This window comes from Cannabis sativa, chromosome 8 (genome assembly GCF_029168945.1).
Source record: "Cannabis sativa cultivar Pink pepper isolate KNU-18-1 chromosome 8, ASM2916894v1, whole genome shotgun sequence".
Lineage (NCBI taxonomy): Eukaryota > Viridiplantae > Streptophyta > Magnoliopsida > Rosales > Cannabaceae > Cannabis > Cannabis sativa.
This window is the reverse complement of record NC_083608.1, coordinates 17,147,389-17,162,946: the sequence shown is the minus strand read 5'-3', so window position 1 is coordinate 17,162,946 and position 15,558 is coordinate 17,147,389. Positions and strand designations below refer to the sequence as shown.

The 15,558-nt window shown below is 27.2% G+C and overlaps 2 protein-coding genes across 2 annotated transcripts; both read right to left on the bottom strand.

The window, feature by feature from the left end:
• Nucleotides 1–1,097: 1,097 nt before the first annotated feature.
• Nucleotides 1,098–2,278, bottom strand: LOC133030437 (desmethyl-deoxy-podophyllotoxin synthase-like). Its single transcript, XM_061103176.1, has 2 exons — nt 2,273–2,278; nt 1,098–1,875 (listed from the first exon to the last, which is right to left on the bottom strand). The coding sequence occupies exons 1-2, from the start codon at nt 2,276–2,278 to the stop codon at nt 1,228–1,230; spliced, it is 654 nt and encodes a 217-aa protein (XP_060959159.1). The 3' UTR covers nt 1,098–1,227.
• Nucleotides 1,098–3,580, bottom strand: LOC115701491 (cytochrome P450 71D9). The gene is made up of 2 exons (XM_030629303.2): nt 2,639–3,580; nt 1,098–1,875 (listed from the first exon to the last, which is right to left on the bottom strand). The coding sequence occupies exon 1, from the start codon at nt 3,532–3,534 to the stop codon at nt 2,644–2,646; it is 891 nt and encodes a 296-aa protein (XP_030485163.2). The 5' UTR covers nt 3,535–3,580; the 3' UTR covers nt 1,098–1,875; nt 2,639–2,643.
• Between the last annotated feature and the right edge of the window lie 11,978 nt (nt 3,581–15,558).

Here is a 15,558-nt window from a genome sequence, read left to right as displayed (position 1 = left end):
TTAAGAAACAGAGAGATTTCAGTAGTTAAGGTCTTATGGAAAAACCATAGAGAAGATGAGGCTACTTGAGAGTTAGAGTCTGAGATGTATATGAAATATCCTTACTTGTTTAATTTTTAACTTGAGGTTGTACTATGAAATTTTTAAGAATGGGAGAATGTGAAGACTCGATTTGACCGAGTCAAAAGTTATATATAATAATAAATAAATAAATAAATAAAAAATAAAAAATGTATATGAATAAAAAAAACAAACACAACAGACTCCTCCCAATATTGACCGAGTCAAAAATTAAATTTTTGGTGTTCTCTTCTCCTATTCTCTATTTTTATTCATTATTCTGTTTTTTGATTCTGAGATAGTTTGGTTCTTGAAAGTGTGTTTGTTGGTTTAGAAGTATTCTTTGCATCATAAATCTTGATTGATTCACAATAGTTACGTATATGATATATTTTTTATATTAATGTGGATCATTTTATGAAAAGTGATCAATTTGTATATCTTATCACATCATAACCAATTGATCCTAAAAATGTGCATTATTTGTAATTATTCTTAAGCTACTTGTATTTTTTTTTTATTTAGTTAATTAAAATACATATATAATTCACATTTAAAAATTTAAAAAATATGAGTGACATAAATGTATATAATATATTTCTTTTAAAATACAATTTACTAAAAATTATAGTTTCTACGACATGGTAACTCATTAATTTCGAAAATAAACTTAAAAATTACTCAAATCTATTTTAAATAATAAGCTACCATAATATAACTAATTGATTATTAAAATGTATACAAATAAGTTTTGAAAGCAACAAAAATGTATTTATTTCAAGCATATTAGTTTAGAATTAAGGTGTTTTTTTATGACACGACAATGTATTATTGTAATTGAGATTTGTTCAAATATTTTTGTAATTAGTTTGTATTTTAAATATATGTTTTAAAGAGAATCCTAAAAAAAATAGAAATGCCATAAAAAATGCATAAACAAAGTTTTATTTATCAAACATTTATTTAAAATCTCATAGATATTGGGTGTAATTTCCTTTATATATATATATAAGCACCAACAAAAATCTAGATGGAGATTATTTAGAATCATTAGGAATTAATACTTATAAAATGCAAATTATTATTCTTTAATTACATCATGAATAACACTAAGACACATGAAGTAAATAATTTCATTAAAAAAGTAAATACCAGATTATTAGCTCATCATTCCAGTTTATTTGCAGTGGTCTTTGACAGTTCATAAGCGATAGGAATAACCTGAAGAACATTTTTTCTTTGAAGGGTTGCAGCAAAAGTCTCACTCATGTCCAAATCTTCATGTTTCATTCCATTAGGAAGCATCCAATCAAAATGATATAGCAACAATGCAAGACAAAGCTCAACATTGAGAAAACCAAAAGACATACCAACACAAATTCTCCTTCCACCACCAAATGGTAGAAATTCAAACTTGTTACCTAATTTGGAGTCAATAGAATTATTATTATCTAAGAACCTTTCTGGTTTAAAAATCTCAGGTTCAGGCCAATACTTAGGATCTCTTCCAATTACCCATGCATTAATTATAGTGTTGGTTTTAGCTGGTATCTCATAACCATTAATCTCACACTTTTCTTGATTTTGTCTTGGCACTAACAATGGTAAAGAAGGATGTAGTCTCATGGATTCATTGATAACTGATTTTAAGTATTTCATTTCATCAAGTGCTCTCTCATTTCCCAATCCATTTCTGTGAAAGACTTCTCTAACCTCATCTTGTGCCTTTTTCATTATCTTGGGATTCTTCATCAGTTCTGACATAGCCCATTCTGTAGATGTTGCTGTTGTCTCAATCCCAGCAGCAAATATTTCCTGAGAATTATTTATTATTTAAAACTTTATTTCTCTATGAATATTTAACAATATATATCTCTTGGGGCAATTTCTTTTTTTCCCCTTTTTCCAATTACTAACAGCTTGCTTGACAATGTGTGTGTGTTTTGTTTCAAAATAGTTATGTATGTTTTCATAAATGAGAACAGAAAATAAATTTTGCTGTTTAATAAAAATAAGTACTTTGGTTATAATGTTTTCTTAAATGAAAAATTATTATAAACTTTGTAATAAATAATGAAATAAAGTATTATGAAAAGGAAAAGTTAGGATGAAAATAAAGATTGATGAGCATGTAATTAAGGTGAGAGCAAATTAGAAGAAAAATATGTGATAAAATAAAAAATGATGAGATAATAACGAGAAAATATTTCACATGCATCTTCTATATGAGATGTAATACATGAAGTTATATTTACCTATAAAAAATAAGACATAATTTTTTTTATGTACCTACACACATAGTAATGTAATCGATATAAAAGTAGCATAAAATGAAAGTAATGGTGATTATGATAAATATAAACTAAAACAAAGTGGTTAATTAATTGTTAGAATTTGAAATAAGATGAATGAGTTTATATCTCAAAACTAATTGGCAATGAGAGGAGTAACTCATTCATCTTATATATGATAATTTATTTTCACGCATTAGCAATGTGGGACTAACTCTAATATTAATTGACCAAACAAATACTATGTGTTTCTAATTGAAATAAAAAGTAAGCATATACATACTTACAAAGATTATTGCATAAATATTTTCGTTGTCAAAGAAAATCCAAGGTGATCATCATTGTTATGAAACTTAAGAAGAACATCAACCAAATCTTCATGACTTCTATCTTTTGGTTTTTGGTCCTTATGCTCATGAATGATCTCTTCAAATATTGTTGCTGCCCTTTCTCTAAGCCTCTCGAGTTTAGGCCTAGAACGACTCATCTGATAAAATAACTTCAAAGAAGGAAACAAGTCAGCAAGTTCAAACCCTAATGATACCTCAGTCACTTCTGTCAATACTGATAAGAATTCTTTGTTGCGAATCCTTGTCCTACCACATGCTGCACGTGAAATAATGTTATACATCAACATGTTGAGTCTCTCACTGATATTTATAACATCACCAACATTTGATGAAATTGATTCTATGAAGTTGGACATTTCTTCTTCTCTAATGGATTTGAAACACTGAATTCTTGTTGTACTCAAAAGCTCCTGCATGAAAATCCTCCGCAACTGCCTCCAATGCTCATTGTATGGAGCAAAAGCAAGACCAGCTCCATCATATAACATGACTTTCGAAAAAAGAATTGAGGGCCTTGATGAAAAATTAACATCATGAACTCTCATCACTTGTTTGGCATATTCTGTTGATGAGATTACTATGGTTGGAACATTCCCAAATTTTAAGTACATCAATGGTCCATGTTTCTTGGCTAAATCTCTGAGTGTTTGATGGAGTAATAATGAAGACCCAATCATGAGTTGGTGAATGTTTCCCACAATGGGAAGTTTCCATGGTCCTGGAGGGAGTTTTGAAGATGATGAGTTGCTTATTATTACATAAATTTCCATTAACAAGAAAATGAATGAAAAGAAAAGGCATGTTGGAAATGATATTGGTATTTGGATCTCCATGTTGGAAGTGATGATTGTTCAATATTTTTTGAGAGAAATATTCAGTATATATAGATAATACTATAAGCACAACTGCTTAGACTGAATACAAAAGAAGTTTAATTATAACATTTTATTATACATATATAGTTTCAATAAAAATGTAATGATTATGCTGACTTTAAGGGTTAATTTGTCATTTGCACATTAAAGTGTAATTATAAATGGGAAATTTGAAATTCTATGCTTAAAATACCATTTAATTTTTTCCCTAAATGCTTAGTTATTAAAATTGGTCCTATATGACAACTTTTCTAATTTTCCTAAACTACCCCTCACATTTCAAACAATCATCCTCTCTCTTCCTCTTGCTCAGCCGAACCCTCCCCCACGAAACCCATCTCTCACAGCTAAAAAATTTTCAACCAAGGCTCAACCCATCCCTCTCACAGCCACCCAGCTCCGTCGACGCTCAACCCCGAAGCCTCAACCCACCCAGCCCCCTCTCTCTCTTCGTCTCTCTCGGACCCGAAGCCTCAACCCACCCAGTCCCCTCTCTCTCTTTGTCTCTCTGAAATTGAAAAAAAAAAAAAAAAAAAAAAAAAAAAACTCCAGAGTCCGATGGTCGGACCATGGGGTCCGATGGGTCCGACATGGTTCGACCATCGGACCCAACCCCTCTCTCTTCGTCTCAAAAGTAAGAAAAAAAAAAAAAAAAAAAAAAAGAAACTCAAGTGGTCCGATGGTCGGACCATGGGTCCGATGGGAGGACCACTTGAGTTTTTTTTTTTTTTTTCAGTTTGCGACGAAGAGAGAGAGGGGGCTGGTTGGGTTGAGGCTTCGGGTCTGAGAGAGACGAAGAGAGAGAGGGGGCTGGGTGGGTTGAGGCTTCGGGGTTGAGCGTCGACGGAGCTGGGTGGCTGTGAGAGGGATGGGTTTCGTGGGGGAGAGAGAGGATGATTGTTTGAAATGTGAGGGGTAGTTTAGGAAAATTAGAAAAGTTGTCATATAAGACCAATTTTAATAACTATGCATTTAGGGAAAAAATTAAATGGTATTTTAAGCATAGAATTTCAAATTAGGTCAAATATAAAAAAAGTACTATTACTTTTTATTATTATTTTATAAAAGTAAAAAAATTTATAAAGTTCATAATACCCATGTATTAAAAAGATTTGATACATCTCCATATATTTCAAGAAAAAGAGAAAAAAAAAACTAACTTGTACGTAGGTCTAAAATTGTTCCCCGTTATTAATTTTAAATTGTCTACAAGTAATTAATAGGGTAGGATCATTTTTTAAATTTTGTCTATAAGTAATTAATAGGTTAGGATCATTTTGTTGCAGAGAAAACAAAAGCTTATAGGATCATTTATTCAATGCCATATTGGCCAAACTCTAATTTAATTGGCACCCAATAGGCCAAACTCCATCTATATTTCTTTTCTTTGCTGAATCGCCAAACTTTAACTAATTGCCAATAATTTCATCTTGTTAATTCTTACCATTAAAATGTACATATATGGGGGTTAGTACAATAAAAATAAGAATTGAGTATTTTACCTATTTTATTGTAATGGTAGTACAGGAGGGGAGGTATGTTTAGCTTCGTAGCCCCCTCATCTTTCCATAATTTCATCAATATGTGTTTTTATATATATAAATATATGTAGGGTTAGTATGGTAGGAAATAAAAATTGGGCATTTTACCTAATAGGTGATTGATTTATTGTGACACGTACACGAGCGGAGGTATGTTGAGCCTAACAGGGGCTTGTGAAAGTAGCAGTCCCTCTTAAATATTGTTGGGCTATGTTGTAGCCTTAAAAATTGGACCCTACTATTTTTTTTTTCTTTAAAATAATTTTTTTTTGTGTGTATTTTTACGAAATTCTACACATAAATCTTTATAGGAACTAACGGAGTAACTTAAATCGCAACCAAAATTCACATAGCAACTCACATAGAAACTACCGGAAAAATTACAACCCAAACTGTAAATTTAAAAAAAATAATAAAAAATAGTACATTGGATAATTTTCCTTAAAAAAATGTAAATTATGAATAATATATATATTTTTTTAATATTATATTATATATTTTACAAAGTTAAAAAAAATAATAATATTTTTTAAAATAACAATAATAATAGAAATTGCACAATTTAAGAAGTAAATAGTGATGATAACAATAATTTTGAATTAAACGTCTGAGTATATATAAATTCATATAAAAGATTTCTTTTTTTTTAAAAAAAAAAATCTGAATTAATTTTGAAAACATGTGTATTTTGGGAATTGAGTGAATTTTGAACTCATATTTTGTGTGTATAAAAAATAACAACTCATATTTCATTAAAAAATAAATAAATTAGGTCCTTTAATTTTTTAGGTCTCGTGCAATTTGCTCAGCTTTCACAGCCTATGGCCAGTCTTGGACAATAATACAAGAGCATATATAGGTATGTATTGCCACCCCTATATAGGTATGCTTTATGGGGGAATTTGTTATTGGCCTAACACTTTTTATAAGTGTCATCTTACGATTGGTTAGTAATATTCTTTAAAAATAATCTTTTTAAGTTATAAAGGACCCGCTACTTAATTATACTAATAACAATTTGACACGAAAGAGAGTGTTTGGCACCGTTAATACATTTTAGCATTCTCCCCCTCTCATTTTCCATCAATATGTGTACATATATTTCGGGGTTAGTACGGTAGGAAATAGGAATTAGGCATTTTACATATTGATAGGTGATTATAGTAGTACAAGAGGAGATGTATGTTGAGCTTCATAAGTGCTATGACTCCATTATCTTTCCATCAATGTGTATATATTTATATAAATATATATGTATTGGGGGTTAGTACGGTAGGAAATAGAAAGGGAAATTGGACTATTCATGTTTAAAAATTATTTATGGTCTTTTAGTATGCCACATTAAAATGCATAAAAATTTAATACTTTAAAATTAATTAAATCTCAAAATGCACTCCTCATACCTTCCCTCTTTCTCTTGGCCCTCTCTCCCTCTCTCTCTCTAACTCTCACCAAACCCAACCAATACCCACGACCACAAAACCATATCGAACCAGACCTAGACCAAACCCACAACCACCGCACCACCTCCAACAAAACTCACTCTGAACACGAAATGTAGGACAAAATCGAGGAGAATATCACGAAACTACAAAGAGAAATCGTGAAGCCAAAGCCCCAAAATCTATGAGTTCTCAACTCGCTTATTTTTTGTATTTTTTTTACAATGTCGTGAAACATCGCGAAATCATGAAACATGCTAAATGTCTCCAATCTACAATATCACAAAACAGATCGCTAATATCATCGTTAAATATCGCAAATCATCACTAAACATCGTTAAATATCACAAATCATCGCTAAACTTCATCCCTAACCTCAGATTTGTTCTATCGTTGCAAATACATCGCTAAATATCGCAACATATAAAAAAAAAACTAGTAAACCAGAAGAAAGAAACACAATAAATGAGAGAGGCCGTGAGAGAAGATGACGTCGAGGCCTTGCAACTGGGGTTCTGGGTCTGTGTGTTCGATGATAGGGGTTTTAGGTCGGGGTTAACGCCGGAGAGTGAGAGAGAGAAGTTTTTTTTGAAATATAAGGGTTTTTTTGGAAGGAAAAAATATTAAAAGTATATATATACTATTTCTAATTTGGTGGCATATTAAAACAATATATTTTACATTTAACCATACTAAACCAAATTTCTCAACAGAAATTGGGTATTTTGCCTGATGATAGGTGATTTAATGTGACAATAGTACATGAGTAAAGATATATTGAGTTGTTGGAGTTTTATGCCATAAATAAAATCTAATTTTAATATAATCTTGTTTGCTATCAATAAAGATCAGATTTTACATCTTGCTATTGTCATATGTTTAGTTCACATGTTTATTGTATGATCATATGTAGTTCTATTAAACATATAGTTATTCACAATTATAGTGATGTCATCTCAGTTGAAGATAATTATGATTATATGCTTCAAATTATTTAGTCCTGCATCATTGCACTAAATTTACACTAACGTGATAATCAACGATATAGTTTACTTACACTTAGATAAGTGGAATGTCTTTTCCAGCATTACCAAAGTAAACTTGTATCGTATACATTGGTTGTAGATCGGACTAAGCCGATATTAACAATGAAAATATATTCTAAACTTATAACTTTTCTAAGTCAATGTCACTTAGTTGACCATAGATCAATTGATCTCAATCTTGAGATGGTTAAGTTTTAGCATAATTGTACTGCATGAGTTATTTGATTTGTTCGTTACAAACTTACCTACCCGATACTTACATTTTGGGAACTTGATAGTGCAATTGAGTAAGAGTGTTATTCATATATATGAATATTTATAACTTCTATATCTATGTTTATATAAAAGTGAAACGACGATAGAATTCTTAAAGTGTGGATAAATGAGATAAATGATAGAGCACTCATTTCGGTAATTACATTAGTTTACTGAAACATTATTTAGAAGGAGTTAAGTATTTTAAGGGTAAAATACATCGAAGAGTAAAACGATAACTTTGTCCCGCAATGTAAATTATTTATAGATGATCATTAAATCATGTTATTGAAATAATGGATAATTCATAGTGTATCTGTATAGGATATATAGAGCATTCTGTGTAATCAAGAGTGTAATTCTAAATCTATAGTTGAATCAAGAAGAATTAATAAGTTGGGAAATTTACTTGATAAATTTCTAATATTCTTATTGAGAACTTGATTACATAGGCCAATGGTCTCACATTGTCTAGGATGATATCATTTTGTAGGCTCAATTAATTGATTTATTTAATCAATTAGAATTCTAAAATTGACTATGTCAAATTTTAAAATTTTTACTAAGTTGGGCTAAATTGAGAAGATAAGAGAAATATAGGCTTATTTGTTAATTATGATAAATTTGTGCCAAATAAATAAATTATTATATTTATAGTTTCAATTTATAATTATTATGAATTGAATAAGGTTTAAATATAATGTATAATCAATTATATACAACACATTCACTTAGATGTTATACTACATCAACAATTCAAATCGAAATTACTTGCACCGAATAACGAATATCAGTGAATCACACTAGCAACTATTGATTAAAGATTTTATATTTTAATATATTGCTAACTATTTTATTCATGGCTTAGTGATCTTAATTCTCCGTACAATATAAGTCACTGCCTCATGTATGAATAAATTTTTTTCTAATATTTATTTATATAAATTATTCAATATTAAATATTAATAATTTAACATTCAAGTATATATAAAAATGTTAAATTTATATTTATAAACAAAAAATATCTTTATAGGCTTTTCAAGGTATAAACCCTAACAAAACCTAGCACGACAATTTGATTAATGTCATTGTGCGTAGGCATTCCTGACTACGTGACCCTAGTGTTCACGTAATTTATGTCAGGATTCCTCTTCAGCGACTAGTTCATACAAGTCATCATAGAGTAGTAGAAGTTCAATTTCAAATTTCCAAATGGATTGAAAATCACCATCAAATTCAGTTTCAAAGTTGTAGGGATCATTGTTGTATTGTTGAGATTCCATTTTATTATTAAACTGAAATAAAATATAAAGTAAGAAAGATATAAGTAATAGGATATAAATACAATACAAATGTAACAAATGAAAAATAAATATCAAGTTTAGAATCTAAATATGATGCATAAACACATTTAAAACACATCAAATATTTAGAAATTTCACGATAAGGATTATCCAAAGATTAGGGCCGGTCAAATTAATATTGAATAATATACAAGACCATGTTCTTGTATTTATTAATTGTATTTTTCTAATTTCTTTAATATGATGTGACATATGTCTGGGTGACACATGTAACATGCATGTTATATAATTTGGACAGATGATTTTGCTCTTAGTAGGTCGTCCAGACTGTTATGAGGCTTAAGGTCATATATAAGTAGTAGGATGTCCGAACATGGTCACTCTGGTGGACATCCGACCAGCTCTATCAAGTGGATAGCTCACATACATCGACTAGGGCTGTGAGTTAGCAACTTCAGAGTTATACCTCACGTATTTCCAAACTTGCACCGACTAGGGGTGTGAGTTAGCAACTTCAGAGTTATTCTATTTTTTTGTATGGTTTTTCAACCTTAGAAGTTTGAGTATTTGGCATTCCTATTTTGATTATAAAATTATAAAAAAAAAATGAATTTAAGTATTTCATCAATCAAAATTTATGTTAAATTATAAATAAATCTATTACATATCTAATTTTCAAGAGAACTCAAAAACTAATATTAAAAAATTCATATATCATAAATTCATATATTAGTTTTTTTATTTACAAATAATAAAAAAACACACACACAAAGCGCGAACTAAAAAATATTATAAAATAGCATTAGAACAAAAATAAAATTATGTATATGAGAAAAGAAAATAAAAAAGAAGAACTAAATCATATTAAATGATTATTATATTAATTAAATCATTAAAATTACTTTTGGTATGTAATTACATTTAATTATCATGGGGGTATGAGAATTAAAGAGAATAATTGAGGCCTCCGAATTACCTCTAATTAGAGAGCTACTGTGTAATTATACGTGACTAGATAAACACACCAAACTGTGTAATTACTTCCATTTACATCCCATTCCAATTTACACGTGACTTTTCAAACACGCCCTTTAGGATATTATAGTTGCTCTCTAATTATATAAAATTATATGAATCACTTAATTACTTTTTATTTATGCTTAAAGTTTTATGAAATTTTCGAGTATAGTACTATATATTACAAAAATTAATTAAATGTATTTAAATTTTATGCATTTAAACTTCTAGACCTGCCAACAAAACCAAAAAAAATAACATTAAAATAGGTAATCAGACTTTCAAGCTCTCTTTTATTCTCTTAGATAAATTTACTATTTTTCACAGGATAATTAGTAAGCTTGAGAACCAGTGCCCTATATTCTATCAGTATTTATTTCACATTAATTCTTAAAATATTTAACAATTAATTTAGAAAATAGAACTGGTTAATAAAATATTTAGTAAATCAAATCTTGCCATAATTAAAATACTTAATTAATTAGCTGAAATCAAATGTAATAAAGATATATTATTCTTTTGGTTCTCATAGGTGTATATATATGTTAGAATTCTTATAATCACTCATAAAATATTTTATGCAATATTAAAATTAATTTCGTAACAAATATATTATACTGAATTTTAGATAAGATGAATGAGGTTTCATTTTAAAATTAATTGGCAATGGGAGGAGTAGCGCATTCATCTTATATATCACAATTTATTTCCACATATTAGCAATATGAAACTAACTCTTAATACACCCTCCTCACGTTTGGGCCTGAAAAGTATAGGTATAACGAACGACCTTCAAGAGACCACGGGACCGAACGTGACATTTGAAAGAATCCCACAAGACCAAATATTGGGAAGTTTGTGGGTGTACACATCGAGAAATTTGTGGATTTTGAAACAGCTCAAAGACCCAACCACTGGAAATTGACACACATTGGCCGAAAGGTCCCAAATAGAGGTTAAAGGGGAGACAGGAACACTTTGGCTCACAACGAATCACAAACGACTTTTTGGACACTTTGGGCTCACAACGAATCACAAATGGCTCTGATACCATGTTAGAATTTGGGATAAGATGAATGAGGTTACATCTCAAAACCAATTGACAATGGGAGGAGTAGCTCATTCATCTTATATATCACAATTTATTTCTACAAATTAGCAATGTGAGACTAAGTCTTAATATTATGAGTATAGATTTGATAATAATTAAATAAAACATTTTGTTGATTCAAAGAGAATAATTCAAATAGCGAAAGCCTATCTTAATCCATTGATAGAGATAATTGATTTAGTGGTGATGATCTTCCAAGAAAGTAAGATTGAGGTTTTTCTAATTTTTTTCTCTTAATGGGAAAAAAGAGTAGATTAATTTATTCTTGTTTCTTAGAACTACCAAATATAACCTCATTACTAGCTTATTAATTTAAAATATTTTTAAATTTAGCTCCTCAATAAATTAAAAATATCCCTAATTAACGTATCTACATATTTAGCGCATAACACTTTATATATAACTTACAATTACTAAAATAATCACGATCAAATTTAAAACTGCAATACTCTAATATACATTGCACCATATTTGAATTTTAATAACATTATTATAAATATAATATTCTAATACTTCATAGATTAATTTTTAAGGGGATTATTATAAATTATTTAGACGTGAAAATATTACCTGGCCTAGCCTTGCTATACCTTGTTTGGCAATGCATTTTTTCCATTTGCAAGTAATAATAATAATAATAATAATAATAATAATAATCAATATATATATATAAAGTAAAGCATATTAGAGTTGATGTGGCAGCTTAATAGAGTTTTTTAATCCCTTATTTGATTTCTCAAATTTTCTCATTTATATATTTTAATCCAATCTTATAAGATTTATTATATAAATGTTGACCATTTAATGATTTAAGCCTAAATGATGACCTTTCAGCAATTGATCATCAATACAATAAGAGTTTACAACGTACCCTTCAATACAATTGTTACTCCATATACTATATACGTTAACACTACATTGATTGTGTATTATATGACCAAGCCATGATAATATTAATACCGGTGATGTTTTATATTCCCTTCCTCAACAACAATAATAATAAAAATAACAATAATAATAAATATTAAGTTAGAACCTTTGGACTCACAAAGGCTTTATCACTTATTGTTTATGTATATAAATATAGATTTGTTTGTGGGTTGAGTGTTTTTCGTTGTATAAAATACACATAATCTGTTTTTAGGTTTTTTTAGTGCAACAATATAATTATTTTTGTTCTGATGATTTGTTTCTTACTATAATAATTTGTTAGTTTGTATTGTTTGGTTTAATTATTTTGTTAGATATTTTTTGTGTACATGATCATGTCGCTAATTAAGGCTCTTTTTATTGAAATATATAAATATATGTATTTCATATGTAGCTCACTTTTTCTTCTTCTATAGTTCTATATTTTTTGACAGGCACCTCAACATATATATTTATATATGTATTTCATATATGGCTGACTTTTTCTTTTTTTATAGTTCTGTATTTTTTAACAGGCACCTCAACATGGTATATTGAAAATTAGTTGAAACACTTAATAATTGTTAAAGCTAAAATAATTGTGTTCGTTGTCTCCTCTACCTTGAAGGCAAAACTAAATATAAAGTGAGTATCATCAATTATCTTTTTAGACATCGAATTTATTTAGTCATCTATTTATTTTGTTGATTAAAATTTTAATTTTTAATATTGCATTATTCTCATTTTTTTATTTTGTGATTATTTTAGTTTTTGATATTATATTATTCTATTGCTATCAACAAGAGTGTTTGGAAGAATAATTTTATTTTGTATGGCAGTTAGTATTTATGTGAGAAGGTGATGTTGTCGTGGTTGTTTCGAAAAAGATATCATCAACTCTTTTTTTTTTTTTTTAAGAAAACTGATCACCTAAAGGACAAATATTTATCGGAGGAAGATTTATAATAAGTGGCTAACTTTTGGTATTAACCATTTTTAAGTTTAGAACAAGATTTGCATAATCCTTTTTAAAGTATTTTTATAATTTTTTTGGAGCTTCAAGTTTTTATTATAGAAAAAAGTCAATATAATTTTTATTAGCTTATTTAAAAGTCTTATATTATTTAAAAATACTTTAGGTGTTGCTTATGTAATCTATAAATAAAATTTTATTTTTTTACGTTTATAATTCAATATTAATTTTAATTTATTTTCACGGGATTAATTAATTTTCTATCTTAAAAAAACCAATCAATATATTGTTTATATATTTAGATTTATTTATTTATTTATATCTATATATATTATATATATCGAGTTTATATATATATAGAGAGATTATTTTATTTTTATTATTTTATGTATGGAAATATTAAATTGAGAAATTTTAAGAAATATTATAAAACTAAAAAAGATATCATTTTTTAAAATTATACATCATTTTTCAAAATTTATTTGTAAAAAACTAAAAGTGGAAATCAAATATATCTTTATACATGTATTTTCTGAGAGAAAGTAAGTAATTAATTATACATATACTAATAATACATATATATCTATATCTATCTATATATATATATTTGTAAGCCTAAAAATTTTGAGGTACCATCCTATTATTGTAGGATTCATTTTTTTTTATTATTTATTCTCTTTAAAGTGAAGTTAGATAAACTTACAAAAAAAAATATTATGTACAAGGATAACATATAAATAATGATAGAATGTATTCCAAATGTAATTAAATTTTAGAATAGGTAACCAATTTCTCTATAATAATCTAATACTAATTAAAAAATAATAAAAAAGAGATTTTTTAATTAATACATTTCAATTTTTTTTTTTTTTGTATTTTTACTGAATATACAGTGCAATCTACGAAGCAACCTAAATCGCAACCCAATTCAAACTGCAATCGACATCGCAACCTACACAGCAACCAAATAGTAACCAAGAGAGCAACCCAATAAAAATAAATAAAAAACAAAAAGAATCGTAAAAATAGAAAAAAAAAAGTTAAAAGGTGATGTATGGGGAGATTCCCCTACAAATATTAAGGTAATATAATAGGAATTAAAATATTATTCGATTGTTATTAAAAAATAATTATAAAATTGCTAATAATAAGATTTATAATTATATGTTACTTATTTAGTAAAAATATTGACAATTACTTAAATATAAAATTCACACCCTAAAAATAGAGGGATTATTTCATAAATATAAAAAAATGACAAAACTTTACATTTTTATGGCTTTTTTTCACAAAAATATAGAGTGTTGTTTCTTTTTTTTTGTTATTTTTGAAACAATGTTGTTTTGACATTACTGTTATGGAAAAACAACATGATTTTTTTACATCAATACGGAGTGTAATTAATCTGTTGTTTCAAAACAACGTTATTTTTAGAACAACATTATTTTTACGTTATTTTCTGTAAAAAAAAAAATCCTTAAAAATGTAAATAAAAGAAAAATAAAGTCTGTAAAAATATATAAAAAAATTATAAAAATGTCAAAAGTAAAGTCTATTTTTAGGTGTGTTGTGTAAATTTTTAAAAATTATACATAAATAATTAAAATAATCATAAATTAAATTTTATCTTTCAATTATTACAACAATTGGGCGGTTATTAATTTATATAATTTATAGAAAAAAAATATTTAATTGGTTAAATGATATTTAAAACTGTAAATATATTATTTTTAATGATTAAAAAAATATTTTAAATTATTTAAAAGTATGTTATTATTAATATTTAGCTCACTGAATAATATATATATTTAATTTATTATTTTTTCAAGTGTAATATAAGGAAAAATGAAAATTAATTTAATTTAATTACCATAAATATAACTTAATGCAATGTTGTATTATAAATTATTTTTATTAATTCTAATTTTTGTTATATATTTAATAAAAAAATTAAAAAATAGTAAATTTTAAATTCCATTCATAACTAACTAAAATTCTAATTTATTTTTAAGAAAATTACTCCATATATTATTTTTTTTTAATATTTTTTTTAAATTTACGGTTTGAGTTTCTAAAGTGTAAAAATAAAAAAACCCCTTATTTTTATATAAACTAAAAAAAATAATTAAAACCGCGCGAAGCGCGGATCTATTGCCTAGTAATAATAATAATAATAATATTTAGCTTTACGTACACAAGGCTCATTATAATAGGATTCTTCTAAAAACAAATTCTATTTTTGCTATCTATTTAATTAAAAAAATACAGTTTGTATTTTGTAAATGTCTCCTATAAAAAAGGGTTAGTGATGAGGACGTGCGAAACTAACATGGAAGGGATAAAGTTGACTTATATAAATAAAGAATAAAGAATAACGTATCATA